This window comes from Mauremys mutica, chromosome 3, assembly GCF_020497125.1.
Source record: "Mauremys mutica isolate MM-2020 ecotype Southern chromosome 3, ASM2049712v1, whole genome shotgun sequence".
Classification (NCBI taxonomy): Eukaryota; Metazoa; Chordata; order Testudines; family Geoemydidae; genus Mauremys; species Mauremys mutica.
The window spans coordinates 145,033,987-145,048,571 of NC_059074.1; the positions used below are offsets into that span (position 1 = coordinate 145,033,987).

Sequence of the window (14,585 nt, forward strand, 5' to 3'; positions counted from 1 at the left end):
ACTGTAGTTTTCACTATGACCTTGTACCCTGAAAAAATTATTCTGTGAAAATGTTACTGTGCAGTTCCAGTTTACTGTCTCAATCTCCAGCTCAAATTCTCTCATTTTATGAGTAAAATTATTTAATTGCCAGCTCTGTAAAACTTTCCACAAGATCTTTGAATCTTTCCTTCTCAGACACTATCACAAATAATTAAAGATTCTGCAAGCCAAGTTATGGCCACATTTATCTTTTGTAACTCCATTGTCTTCAAAATATGCTCCCAGTTATTACAGCTGTAAAATCAAATTAGATTTCAGGAAGAATGCCTGGGTTTATTTGAGAGCCTAATATGACCTGTGCGATTAGTAGAAGTAATAATGCATAAGAAGGAAAGAACCCAGCTTGATTTTTAGAGACCATAAGACAGTTTTCTGAGATAGCAGTTTGATTTAAAAAAATCTTTTTACTTGTAAACTAGATGACAAGATGACAAGTGCCACTCTCCACAATGCCACCTGTGCTGAATCACTCTTCAGAGTAGAAACAAATTTTTAGTTTGGATAACTTAACATTGCAAACTGACTGGGGGGAAAACAGCTGAGCAGTTTAACTGCATAACTACAGTAATCATTCACTAGTAGAGAAGAAACATTATTAAAGATTTGCTCCACTTGTTTTCTAAATATAGAAAAAAGTTTCTTACCCACTGCCTTCATTTGTTTACCAATGGCTTGACAAATATCTTTGGCAGCTGCAATCTGTGCTTTCTCCCCTAATAAACTGCCTACAGTTGCTCTCAGGATAAAGGACACACATCTTCGAGAGTATACTGCCTCAACATGAGTCTGAGTTGCACGAGGATGGGACACCAGATCCAGGACATGGGACAAAAATGTAGCAAAATTGCGCTCCAACCACTGGCCTCCTAGTGTTGTAACAAAGACAACATATGCCTGCAAATACAAGATATATATATTCAATGCAAACAGAAACAAAAGAATACTGTTGTTTAAGTGGGACCCCCACTCAGAGTAGATGCACTGGAGGTAAATATTACTGATGGCATAGTGAAACTGAATGGTATACCTTTCATCGCATTTAGACTGCATGACCACCACGTCAGTGTTAACTCCTACTGTGGAATTAACAATTTGCAATGTGGTTTGTAATTTCTCCCTAGCTAGTGCTGCAGACCTCTCATCCAAAGATTAGCATGCGAGGTCTCTGATGTAGCTGATGCTAAGAGACCCATTAAACAGAATAAAAACAGAATTGGCTGTTGAGGAAACTGCAGTAGGAGATGTAAAGATGATTTTAATTTTATAAACCTTTCTTCTGGAAGAAAGGCTTTTGCTATAACTGAGTCCAATATGATCCCTAGGGAAGGGATCCTTTCAGTTGGATTTAGGAGTGATTTTTCCCAATTTATACTTAATTCCAGACTGGAATTTACATGAAACAGACTCTCTTCCTTCGACAAAATTTTATTAACCAGTAATTAAGGTAAGTGATATACATAAATCCCCTGCTTTCTCGGCTATGTTGCTATGACAGTGACATTTTTAAACCCTCTCGGGCTATAGAAAAACCGAAAGGGAGGACCTTATATGAAAATATTCCTCTCCTACAATGAAATACAGATATTTCCAGTGAGGAGGCCATACTGAAATGTGGAAATGCACATCTTAAATCCAGAGCTGCAAACCACTCCTGAAGGCACAGAGAATAGATGAGAGAAGTTAGAGATAACATGCAGAAACTAGACTCTTTAATAGGAACAACCTCCTCTCTAAGCAAACCCAAATGAACCAGGTCCTTCATTGAGGACAGAACAGGAGAGAGGGGTTGGTAGAAAAAAGGGATTTGAACTGTACCAAATAACCACATTCAATAATCTCTAGACTCCAGCTGCCCAATGTTATTAATTCCCACTGCTGGTAAAAATGGGACAGGTGGTTCCAACCAAACAGAGGATAACAGAATCTAACAAGGCTGACTTGTAGCTGTGACTTTTTGTCAACTCTGTGATCTTGGAGGAACTGCAGAAAACAACGATGTTGAAGATTACCTTTCTTATTGTGATGCTTAAATGACCTCTTTTTGTTTTGCTGTTGTTGTTGAGAGGAATGATGTTGAGGTTGGTAATAATAATTCTTCCTCTGATAGAGTAAGGAACCAATGACGAAGAAAGTGGATATTGTCTTTGGTATAGGAAAAATGGAACTGCAGATGATCTTGTTGCTGTATTAATCTCCAAAGGTCTAACTGTAGATCTGTCATTCTTCATTTTCCCTAGCAAGTCATCTGACTGTGCACTAAGCAAGCCATCTTCAAAGTGAAGATCCTCAAATCTCATCCTTGTCTTCTGAAAAGATGCACTGATCTTACCCAAACATGTTTTCTTAATGCAACAGCTGAAGTCATTGCTCTAGCTCAGTGGTTCTCAAACTTTTGTAGTAGTGACCCCTTTCACATAGCAAGCCTCTGAGTGCAACCCCTCTTATAAATTAAAAACATTTTTTATATATTTAAGACCATTATAAATGCTGGAGGCAAAGCGGGGTTTGGGGTGGAGGCTGACAGCTCGTGACCCCCCCCCCCGGAATAACCTTGCGACCCCTTGAGGGGTCCTGACCCCCAGTTTGAGAACCCCTGCTCTAGCTGATGCTTCTAAAGAGTCAAATGCTGCTCTCAATGGATATTTAGCCACATGTTGCCCTCCTACTAAAAAAGCATTTGTTAGTCTTTTATGCTCCTCCGGTAGTGCATTCAGGAATGTCACAAAGTTTCCCCATAAATGATATTGATATCTAGCCAGGAGAGCTTCATAATTTACTATTCACAAACCTAAAGGAGCTGAAGAAAATATTGTCCTCCCAAACACATCCAGTCTTTTCCCTTCTTTATCAGCAGAGTGAACTTGTGTACCCTTCGACATGAGTAGTGCAGGCTCTACTACTAACAAATTAGAAAAGGAATGAGAATGGAACAAAGCAAGACCTTCCTAAGGGAATTGTTACAATTTGTCAGCCTTTTCACACAGAAGGAGCCTCAGGTGGCAGGAGCAATGGAGAAATCCTGACTTCTTCAACTCTCCATCTCTTCCCTGGGGAAACATTCATTTGAATTGGTGCCAAGAAAATGTCCAAGTCCTGCTCAATTGCAACACAAGGGTTAATCACTGACGGAGTCAGAGATGGACCCAATCTATGTATCTGCGCCATTACTATTCATTGTGGTGCTGTGTCAATATCAGTTATCAGATCCTTAATCTTTCCCCAAACCACTCCTTCCTTAGCTTTAATTTTGGAACCGGCTCATTTGGATCCAACAGAATTGGATCTGAAGAAGAACATTTTTCCTGATTCTACAAGAATCTGTACATCCAGTAGGTTCCCTGAAGACCCTCTCGCAGATTGGCTCTTTTCAAACAGGCTGGCACCAATGAGGATAGAGCATTCATGCAACCCCTAATGTCTGAGTTTTTTTCTTGTGGATTGGCTCTGGAAACAGAGGCTGACACCACAGTAGGAGAGGCTTTCCTCTTCAGATCCTTCCTATTTCCGGATCCATCAGTGCTGAGTACTGAGGAGGCAGCTTTATCTTTCTTCCTTGCAGATTCGCTCAAGGCCTAAACTGGTTTCTGCGAAGAACCTTGCATTTGCCTGGTTTTGGATGGTTTTGCTGGCAGAGCTTCTCATAGTAAAATTGCTTGAAGGCTGTTCTGACTCTCTCTTTTTCGCTCATGTTGGAAAAGACTGAGCAAATCAAGCATTCCAACAGGGAGCGCCCCTCATTCCTACATGCCAGGCATCTGGCATGTGCATCAGATACCGGACACACAGCCAGACATGATATGCACATTTTAAATCTGGGGTTTTTAGTCTTTGGTTCCACCACCTTTGCACCAAAAAACTTATAACTAACTTACTCTATAATACTAATACCAAAACTATTAACTACTGGACTAACTAAGAAACTATGAACTAACTAGATCAAACTAGCTACAGATCCAGGAACACCCTGGAGCAGTTTCTAGCCTGTTCAGCTGGTGACGGCTGGAAGGAACTGAAGCAGCTGGAGAGTCACCCCACTTTTATGCCCTCACCTTGGAATGTTCACGGGGGGGGGGGATGGGGGGGTGAGTTGAGGGAGGCACATGAACACTCCAACGACTGCTAGCTAGAATTCCATAACTCTGGCTGCACTGGTGGGAGCATTCAAAGAGTTGGAATATGCAGAGGACCCTTGGAGAAAAACAAATGAGTCCTACATAGCACACTGAGCCTCCATAGATCAGGGCTCTAGCAAGCTAACTACAGGAGGATGTGTATTTCAGAGTTGAGGACCCATACTGATGCCCAGCTCTACTTGTTTTAAACCAGGTGACTGGGACCGTGAGTACCTCAGCAGATCTCAGTTGAGGGAAGAGCGATGGTCTAACAGGCTTGCCAGGACCCAAACAATTTAGGGCTACAAACTTTACCCAGAAAGCCAATTGGTAGCCAATGCAGATCACAGAGAACAGAAGTAATGTTCTCGCTAGGGAAAATACAATTTAAGTTATATTCTGAATCACCCATTTTTCAAATGGTTTTAAGGTGTACTCTTAGCACACTGTGATTGGATGATATTTTTCATATATCCCGTATACACAGCAAACTCTAATCTGTGGTTGTCATATTCTCTAATTTTCAAAAGTCAGTCAGTACTACTAGCTAAAAAATAATAGCAATATTTATGTAGTGCATAGAACTAATGTAACTATCTCAGGTGAACAACAGGAAAGTCAAATTGAATTAATAAATAAGTTTATTCAGATTGCCAAATTAAGAAAGTGCATTATACATTTATACAATCCTACTGTTCTGGGACAAATAAAAGAACAGTAACTTAATAAGCCTATATATTCACATTTTCCCCAAAACAGGGCTAACAGCTCCAGGGTATATATTGTTACTATATTTTCAGAAAACATGAGAGGAAAAAAACTTCTACAAATTATCACAAACCTGTGTGACACCAACTCGCACTTCCCGATTGACAGACCCTCCTACTTTCAACATCTCACCACCGCTTTTTAGGAATCCTGACCCTCCTCGAAGAAACCCTGTGGCCATAAGTTCTAGGACTTCCTCCAGTGTAGCCCGCTTCACGTTTTGGCGCATCACTTTTGGAAAGAGAACAGTAATCATTTAATTGTATGCTTTTTAAAACAAGACAATCTAGCCATCTTAAGACGCACCGTTAAATATTCACATCATTCCTGCCATCATGAATCCATTTTTAATCCTTATTTTTTCTGCATATTTACTATTATTTTATTTATTTGACTTCTCAGTGGAAGACTCCCACCTGTGCTCTTAACCAAGATGCTCACACAGCTGCCATAGCAAAAGCAAAAACAAACTACAAGGATCAAACCATTCAGATCTGTCTCCAAATACTGCTGCCAGCATCCACGTACAGAACCACAGGTCTATGCCTAGATGTGAAAATTCTTGAAGGGAGGGGGAAACACAGTTGAAATGAAAGGAGATGGCCAAGTCTAGCATCTTGGTGCCCCACAGTAACATGGTTTGGGGGAAAAGAAGCACTCTGCATTTCTCCCTAGGAATTCCCTGTGGCCACGTTGAAGGAACAAACCTGATATGCTGCAGAGGGTGCCACATTCAGTACTTCTCAGCCATATAACATAAGTTCATAAATAAAGCCTCATTTTTAAAATAATAGAATCCTCCCCCCTTTGAAAGGGTTTATGTTTCAGATTTGTGTGTGTGGTGATGGTGGGGGTTGAGGAAGTAAGTAAGAGAAAATAAAATAAGATATACGGACCTCATTTTAACCTTTAATATCGAGAGCGATGCATCACTATAAATTCACACATTTTAAATTACTCATGACTGTCCTTTCACATGCATGCACAATAATAGCTTTTTCTTACATAAGGTAATATACTAGTGCACATCTGAGAGATCAGAATCTGGTTCTCAAGTCATGTCTACACTAGGAATATTTTGGACCCATAATTTCCAAATGGATGCACTCCACCTGTGGTAGTGCCAGTGGAGGCTTTAGCATAGACAAAGCTCAGGTGTTTTGACTGCCATGGTTAGATCACACAACCGTAAAAATGCCTAAGCCAGTCTGACCCTTGCCTATATTACATCTTCCATGAGTGCTACGGCTGTGGAACTATGCCCCTTTGAGAATGATGAAGCCAATCAGTCTGACCATAGACAGGGCTTGAACGTGCAATTTCAAGCTTTTTTTTTTTTTTAAGGTAACAAAAAGAGTATTTTAGGTCTCATTATTCTGAGATTGATAAACTAGATATTTACTCTTCTACATATTTACCACAATATCTGTCTACAAGGGGCAGAGGATGACATAGGGAGGTATTCCAGCAACTATACATTTTACAAGATGGATCAGGCTACAGTTGTGATGGTTAAGACTATGATTTAGTCAGGGGATTTTTAGTAAAAGTCATGGGCAATAAACAAAAATTCATGGCCCGTGGACCTGTCAATGACTTTTACTAAAAATACTTGTGATTAAATCTTGGGGGGGGGGGTGTTGGAAGGCCATGGCTGATGGGGGGAGTCCGGGATGCTGCTGGGGGGCCATCTAGGGCCAGTGGCATGAGATGCCAGGAGCCACAGACCACGGCTGCTCCGGCCGGCTGCCTGGGGACCACTGCCTGGGGCCACAGACTGCAGCTGCTCCGGCCACCCCGGGACCACTGCCGGGCGCCACCAGAGCAGCTGCTAGTGTGGCTGTCCCCGGGGCCACTCCTGCAGCGGCTTGTGTGGCTGTCCTGGGGGCCACCTGAGCAGCTGACCCCAGAGCCAGCTGCTTGAGCGGCTGTGGGGTCAGCCACACTGGCCCCTGCAGAAGTCACAGAGGTCACGGAAAATCATGGAATCCATGATTTCTACGACCTCCGTGACAGATACGGAGCCCTACTAATGGGTGGGAACAAGTTGGAGATCTATATGTACAATGCTAGTCTTGAGGAATCATAGTTGAGATCTTAGCTACTGTGCTTTTGTTCACAGTTTTGTTTTCATGTTTTATGCCAGGTGAATTACTTTTTTGTAAGTTAAAACTAAACTACTGCCTTTATCTCCTTATGGGAATTTAATAGGAAATCCACAGACTTCACTCATTTTAAAATTTAAGTCTACCAAAAAAAACCAAAATCCTTCCATGAACTGAAACAATAACACACCATGCCATGTGGTCATATAATGCAATACCTGTGGCTTGTTTTGGTATCAACGCTGTAGCCATGACTGTCCCCAAAAGCTTCGACACTGCAACTCGTACACCATAATTTGAATTTTCCAGAGCTTTAAAGCAGAGTGTTGCTACATTTTCTAGCTCAGCAGTCCACATAAATACAGCTTCATTTTGTAGTTCCAGTAGGCACTGTAGGGAAATAAGAATTATTGAATACTACTACAACCTACTTTTTCCCTTCTGTCATTAAGCCTATGCATTAGGTTTATTTGGCAGACGTTAATATGGACCCCTTCGGATTGGTTTTTTGTTTTTGTCTCTCTCATTAAAGCCCAGATAACTTAGCTGGAGTAACCACTGAAGAAAAACCATGGGAATATGCAAAAACTTCAAAAGCATGGCACCTCTTTTGTTTTAATATACTCATCTAGCCTTGAAATATCTGAAGTAAATCACACTTTCAGCCTCCTTTGTGTACAAGACTGTAAGGGACACCTAAGAGATGAAGACAGATCCAAGAGTCGAAGGACCTCTGATACTCTAAACTGAGCAGACTGTGCTAGTCATAGCTGACAGAGGCCCTCTTCAGGCCTTCTAGGAAGAAATATTATCCTATTCTACATGTCAAGATCCATAATGTGTAGTCTCCCCAGTCTAATGAGATTTAACATCTCAGACTGACTTCTTGCTGAGAATCTGTGTAACTCTCCACCTCATCCATATTCTCCACCAGTCTGTGGGCAAAGCTTGTACTAGTTCTTTTTGTGTGTTTTCATTGTTCATTTGGAGTAATTTTGTCAAAGTAGTCTAGTTAAAAATTAATATGCTGCATGATATATATCTGGCTTTAACAAGTATTGTACAATTGTAGAAATGGTTCTTGTGTGAGGATTGCGGTAAAAACTAGAACTCCAAACCTACATTTGTGAATAAGTTTGGATGTTGGAATGTGCGAAAGTTAAATTGAAATTTAATTTCTTATCTCCAACGTGGATTTAGAGAGCAGAAAAAAGACCTAGTAGATCATCTGCTTCATCTATCTGTCTGTGCAGCATTATTCCCGAAAATACATCTTGAGTGCCTTGTTTTAAATGACTAAAACTGGAGAGACTAGCTTTTGAGGAAAGATTAAAATAATTATTTATAAATAGGGTATCTTGACCAAGAAACAATAAAAGAGCGACCTGAAAACAATCAATAAATATTTGTAGGATGTAAACATCAGAGGACAGGAATTTAAGATGGAACAAAAGTAGAGAAAGATACATTTTTAAAATTGTAGCTGAATATCAGGAACTATCAGGAAAAAAATTAACATGTTGATCTATTAAAAAGTGGAATAGTCTCTTAAGGGAAGAGGTAGAATCCCAGTTACTTGGAACATTTAAAGCTAGACTGGACAAGGCACTAAGAAGTGTACTGTAGAGATCAATTCTGTATGTTTAATTCCTATAATTCTGGGATACAACTTTAGAAAGACAGATTCACACACACACACACACACACACACACACACACACACACACACACACACACACACACACACACACACACACCAGCTTTTCCCCCAGCACCAATTATTTACCATTAAACAAAAAAAATAAGTGGATTGTTATTTAATCACATTTATTACAATCTAACAAATACACATCAGCGTTTATGGAAGTACAGAAAAGGCACCATGGCACCGTGAACAAATATTCCTCACGACACCAACCTCCTTATTCAGGGGTTAAAGTACTATAAAAGACTTATCGGTACGGGGGCAGGGCCTCAGGCGGAAGGGGCAGGGATGCGGGTCAGCCTCCGGCAGCCAGCCTTTCCACACTGCCTGGCCTGCGCCGCCTGGGGCTCCAGCCGTGATTTAAAGGGCCTGGGGCTCCGGCCACTTCAGCGGCGGCCGGGAGCCCTGGGCCCTTTTAAGGCGCTGGGCCCTGGGGCAGCTGCCCCTTTTGCCCCCTCCACCCCACCGTCAGCAGCCCGGGGGGGAGGGGAAGGCAAAGAGGCAGCAACGTTGAAACACTGCCACAGCAGCGCTTAACATCAGCTGTGTACAGGCCGGTACCGGCAGCTACTTCTTACCGGTATGCCGCCCACTTTCACCTGTCCTTATTCCTCCAGACTGAAAATCATCAGTTATAAAACTCAAAAGCAAAATTTGCCATTTTCCCTATAACTCACTTTGTGGCTACCAATTTTATATTCAAATAGCATCAAGTGCTATGATTTCAGAAATGTACCACACTACACAATAAAGAACAGGCAGCAAGCCCAACTACAAGGAACCTAGCATCCAGAGCACAACGAATATTGGATTTTTAAACCTTATAAAAAATGTACCTACCTTAGCTACTGCACATCGTACAGCCATAGATCTATCCGTCAGCAGAGATCGGGCATTCTTATAAATATCACGGTGGCATGAAGCTGCTGCACCACCCAGTCCATTTAGAACTTTCTGTAAACTCATTAATATTTCACTTCGGCCCTGAGACTGCATACATGAAAAGAAAGCAAAGGGGTAAAAAAAGCAATTCACAATCAACAGCTCTTCATAGTTATTTGTACCCCAAATATCAACATTATAGTTGTATCACCTTCTCTTTTTGTGGCTGTATATATCGGTGTGCATAGATGATACAAACTCATCAATTCAATAAAACCACTTAAGATAGCTAGAGACTGAACAAATACCATGAAATTATTGTGTAGTGTTCATGTAGTTGAAAATGCTACATATAAGTATGTAAAATGGTCTCAGTTATTACAGGCCACATGGCACATGTGTAGGCTCACAGTATAGCAAGAGCCCCCTGTCCTTCCTGGCCGGTGTAGCGAGAGCTCCCTCTGCTGTTTCAATCTACTTCAAGCACTGGGTATATGTATAGTAATAAACATATGTATTAATGTGCACTTTCAATCGGGTGCTGGAACAATTTGTAAAATGGGAGTGCTGAGAACCATTGAACCAAATTGTAAGCTCTGAATATGATGTAAACCACTTCAAGCCAAAGGGTTCTGCAGCACCCCCCACACCCCTAGTTCCAGCATCTATGCTTTCCATATGAAACAGGAATAGAAAATAGTACATGCGCGGCCGTTGCTATTGTAATTGTGCAATCTTAATGTTGGATTCAATCTACTAGTTTAATTTTTTGCATTTTATTTCTCAGATATATTAACAAGGAAAAAAATGGGGGAGGGAGAATCTAGAACTATTTGGTTTACATAGTTCATAAGCTCCATCCACAAAGCTTTCAACCTGCCAATACACATTTAACTAGCTAAACACATATGCATCTTTTCTTAAATGTGTAATTTTGTACTTGGGACACTCAGTATTCAAACTTCAGTCTATGACAACTGTGAAATCAAACAATTTTGGGGGGGGGGGGGGGAAATCTAGCTAAATTACTATTCCTTAATGAGCACATGGAATGTTTCCACTTAGACTGTAAGCTCTTTGGGGCAGGGACCTAAGTTCCCTGTAAGCTGCGTGGCCGCACAGCAGCCTATTTACTGCTGCACAGGCACCCAGGGAACCTGCCCGGGGACCTGCCGGGGGAGAGGCACACCTCCCCCGGCCTCCCCCTAGCCTGCCCCCCAACCTGTGATGTGTCACACATCACCTTCATATTGGTGCACATAACAAAATTCATTCTGTACATGGGTGAGAAAAATTAGAGGGAACACTGGCAGAGACTGTCTATTTTGTTGTGTGTTTTTCATGAAAAATAAATAGCTGTAAGACTAGGAAACGGTGTTTGTTAAACATTTAAAAACTCAAAAAGAGTTCAACAAAATGAGCTCAAATTTCTCTCCCACTGGCCCCCAAAAAACATTAAGATGACAGCAAACTCAATAGCCTCAGTTGAAGTTTTTTTCTGCAAATCCAACTCAATACAAGACTGTTTGTCGGGGGCAGATTCAGCAGCCAGCACAGTCCAAATAAGCCCTATGTACTCAGGCTTAGGTCCAAATCCCTTTCTTCAGGGTCAGGTTTACTAATCAACAGAAGACACAAAGGTTCAAATACATACAAAACGCTTGAGAATAGATACTTTTCCACTTTCTGCCAGCTGGAAAGGGGCGAGGACACATCCTTCTCCGGGAAGATAGCTAGGAAGACATCCTTCCTGTCTGCTATGGAGAGCCTTTCCCAGGTCCTTCCCTGACCCTGGATTCTCAGTAGTAGGGCAGACTGTCTGTTTACAGCAGCTGCTGCTTGCAACTTAGGCCAGTCTACGCTACAGAGTTAGGTTGACGCAAGGCAGCTTACGCCGACCTATGTAAGCATCTACACTAAAATTTCACTCCCACCGACGTAACTGCCCTGCTATATCAACTTAATAACTCCACCTTCATGAAAGGTGTAGAATCAATGTTGATGTAGTTAGGTAGACACTGTGTTGCTTATATCAACTGTTACTGTTTTTAAGAAGCTGTCCCACAATTTACTGGCTTTAAGAAGCCATCCCATATTAACAGCACAATCAGTACCAGTGCTCTTGGACATGTACCACCAACACAAGGAGCAAAGCTTGTAATTACTGCGGCGACTATATGCCAACATAAGTTAGGTTGACTTAACTTTGTAGTGTAGACATGGTCTTAGAATCACAGGACTTTTGTCATGTGCTCCCTGAACTCAGTCCCTCAATCTTAAAGGACTGAGCACTGAACCAGGGTGCAAGGGCATGTACATGTGACACAGGACCAGCACCTTGTTACAGGGGCTATAACAGTATTTTAAACCATTTTGCAACTTTTAACAGTTGCAATCACAACTAAGTGACTGCTATATAATAGTCACATGCCAAAATTTTACACCACTTACATAGTACAACTATATGTATAGCTTTATACTGATATGAACCATACAGACAGCATCTGTTTGCTCAGTTCAGTGAAAAGCTGTGAAGACATTTTAACTAAAAAAAATAGTTTTGGCTTTAAAAAAATCCCTAAATGTGTAGACCTAAAATGCTCCTGGTAACTTACCTCTGCACTTTTCAGAGACTTTAAGAGATTATTCACTGTTTCTGGAAAAGAACTGCCCAGCATCCTGCCCATTTTTTCATAAAAAGCTCCAACACATGCCACTGCAGCCCTACAACGACAAGATGTCCCTTAGAAATCTCTTTGTTAACGTTTAACATACAACTAGCAGCAGACGAGGAGATAAGGAAATTTATTTTTTAAATGTACAGTATGTTGTTAATCATCTTCTATTACTAAAAATCTATTTATTATTCAGTGGTTATGTTGGTTGTTTACTCTATATTTCGCTCAACCTAGATAGTGAAAATAGAGTGATCAGCTACGTGGGGTTTGCACGGGAACAGGGATGCTTCCGACTTGATCCATTGGCAGGATTTTTTCCTTCGGCCCAAATCCTGTGTAAAATTAAGCATATCATTAAATCTTTGCAGGTTTAAGGGTTTAAATGGTTGCCGAAAACAGTCTTCTGCCAGACAACAGAAAACAGTTAAAGGTCAGCAGTACGTTCCCTACGTTTTGATATATGTGCCCCGACAACTGAAAAAAGATAGAAGTTTTGCTGTTGGTTTTCTTTACATAAGAACTCAAAATGTGTACAATGTTGTACAATGCAGTTAAATTTAGATACGCTAAAATCATTGGGTCAATCAATTTTTTGCACCTGCATTTTTTCCTTTTCCTGATGTTCAGGTACTAGAATAACTTGGTTCTTTGGAGTGGGGTTTTTTGTTTTGTTTCATTCTTTTGGAGGGTGAAAAGAGGAGAGTTGAGGCAGAAAGGATTTTAAGCAATTTTGTGTTTCAATTAGACATACAAATAGTTCCAGAAGCAGCTTGACAGAAGCAGCTCCCGTGCATCCCAGGCCCCTGAGAATGTGTAAACTGATATCACAAAGGGACAAGGCTTTCTTCGCTTAAAGTTTTTAAACATATGCAGCTGAGAATGCTCAACAATAATTTTTCAATCACTGATAGCATATTATCCAACCAGCTGTTCATTTCAAACTTATCAAACTGTTCTGCTCAACGTTTTTCATAAAAAAAGGCATAAATCAAGCAAGGAGAGTTTCAACCCAAAGGGTAAATATTTCAGATAGTTGAGTATGTAAAAACAAAGGGTTGTAACATAAATGGTTTTACATCCTTAAGTAGTATTTCCTACCAGTGAGCCTGCTAGGACAGTGTTTCTCAATGACCAGTCCTTGGACCAGCGGCGATCCCCGAGATCTCCCTGACACAGTTTAGGAAGGCAGCAAGCCAGTCACTGTTATCAAAAAGGTTGAAAGACACTGTGCTAGGATACCGGTACCTGAAATGTGAGCTGAAGCTAAACACACAGAGCACAGAGATTATCTATTCAAGAGACACACACTGTATGCTACAGTAGATTAATACAAACAAACAGTGAACACTCTTTCTGAAGAGTGCCTAACATTAACAATTATCTCTTGAAATATGAAGTCCATGTTAGGGTTTAGCCTGCACGGTTCCATGCACCTTTTAATTTGGGGATCAGAATGTGCCTGTAAATATTTGAGAAAATCCAAGTAGAGGAATTTGTCCATTTGTTATTCTGTAAGGCATTAGCTTTCCTCTAGATGACAAATGTAAAAATTAGCCCAGAGACATTTCCTTACGCGGAAGAAAGACTCTTCGACTCCAGACAACCACGTGAATCTTTGTTAGCTCTAAATCCTTCTCTCTACACTCCCAATCCTGCTCTTGTTATGTCTCATTTATTTTTATATTCCATTATATATACATATGTATATAATACACAAATACAAACACATACAGATTAATGTAGAGATATGAAATACTTTATAACAAACATTCCCCACTCTTAAGGCAACATTTTACTTACAGTTTGGTCGATAAATAGGCAGCAGTATCATCTTTATTCTTGATAATGTCATTACATTTATCAAGTGTCTGAAAGACAGTAAATGTATCGCCAATGCTATAAAGAGCCGCAAGATTTTTAGCCAGTAATTTACGTGTGGGTGGCCCAGGGGAACTGCTGATGAGTCCAGTTAGCTGTTCCACAAGCTTCTTTTGTTTTTCCTTGACATCTGTCTATTAAAGGAACAAAATGTATGTTATTATATTCTTTCCATTCATATGTAATTCAACATTTCTACCAGTTTCCACAAACTTTGAGGGACACGTTTTATGTTTCAATCTAAAATACTCTACACCTGCACATACAAATGCTAAATGGAAATATACAAATGGTTGCTATTGTTGAGTTCTTACTGTTTCTATCATATATCATTTAATACAATATTACTTCACAGAGGGTCCTTTAAGCTCCCAGGACTGTCCTCCTTTGCCATTTTTCACCTCTTTTTCCTCAT

General features: G+C 40.6%; 1 protein-coding gene across 1 annotated transcript in view; it reads right to left on the reverse strand.

Moving 5' to 3' along the window:
* Positions 1-14,585, reverse strand: part of HEATR5B (HEAT repeat containing 5B) — a 97,822-nt gene that overhangs the window by 73,780 nt on the left and 9,457 nt on the right. Inside the window, exons 3-8 of the mRNA XM_045009558.1 lie at positions 14,093-14,304; positions 12,230-12,338; positions 9,573-9,722; positions 7,246-7,417; positions 4,996-5,153; positions 687-936 (exon numbers count right to left, since the gene is read on the reverse strand). Coding sequence (XP_044865493.1) covers positions 687-936; positions 4,996-5,153; positions 7,246-7,417; positions 9,573-9,722; positions 12,230-12,338; positions 14,093-14,304 — 1,051 coding nt within the window. The remainder of the gene's footprint in view (positions 1-686; positions 937-4,995; positions 5,154-7,245; positions 7,418-9,572; positions 9,723-12,229; positions 12,339-14,092; positions 14,305-14,585) is intronic.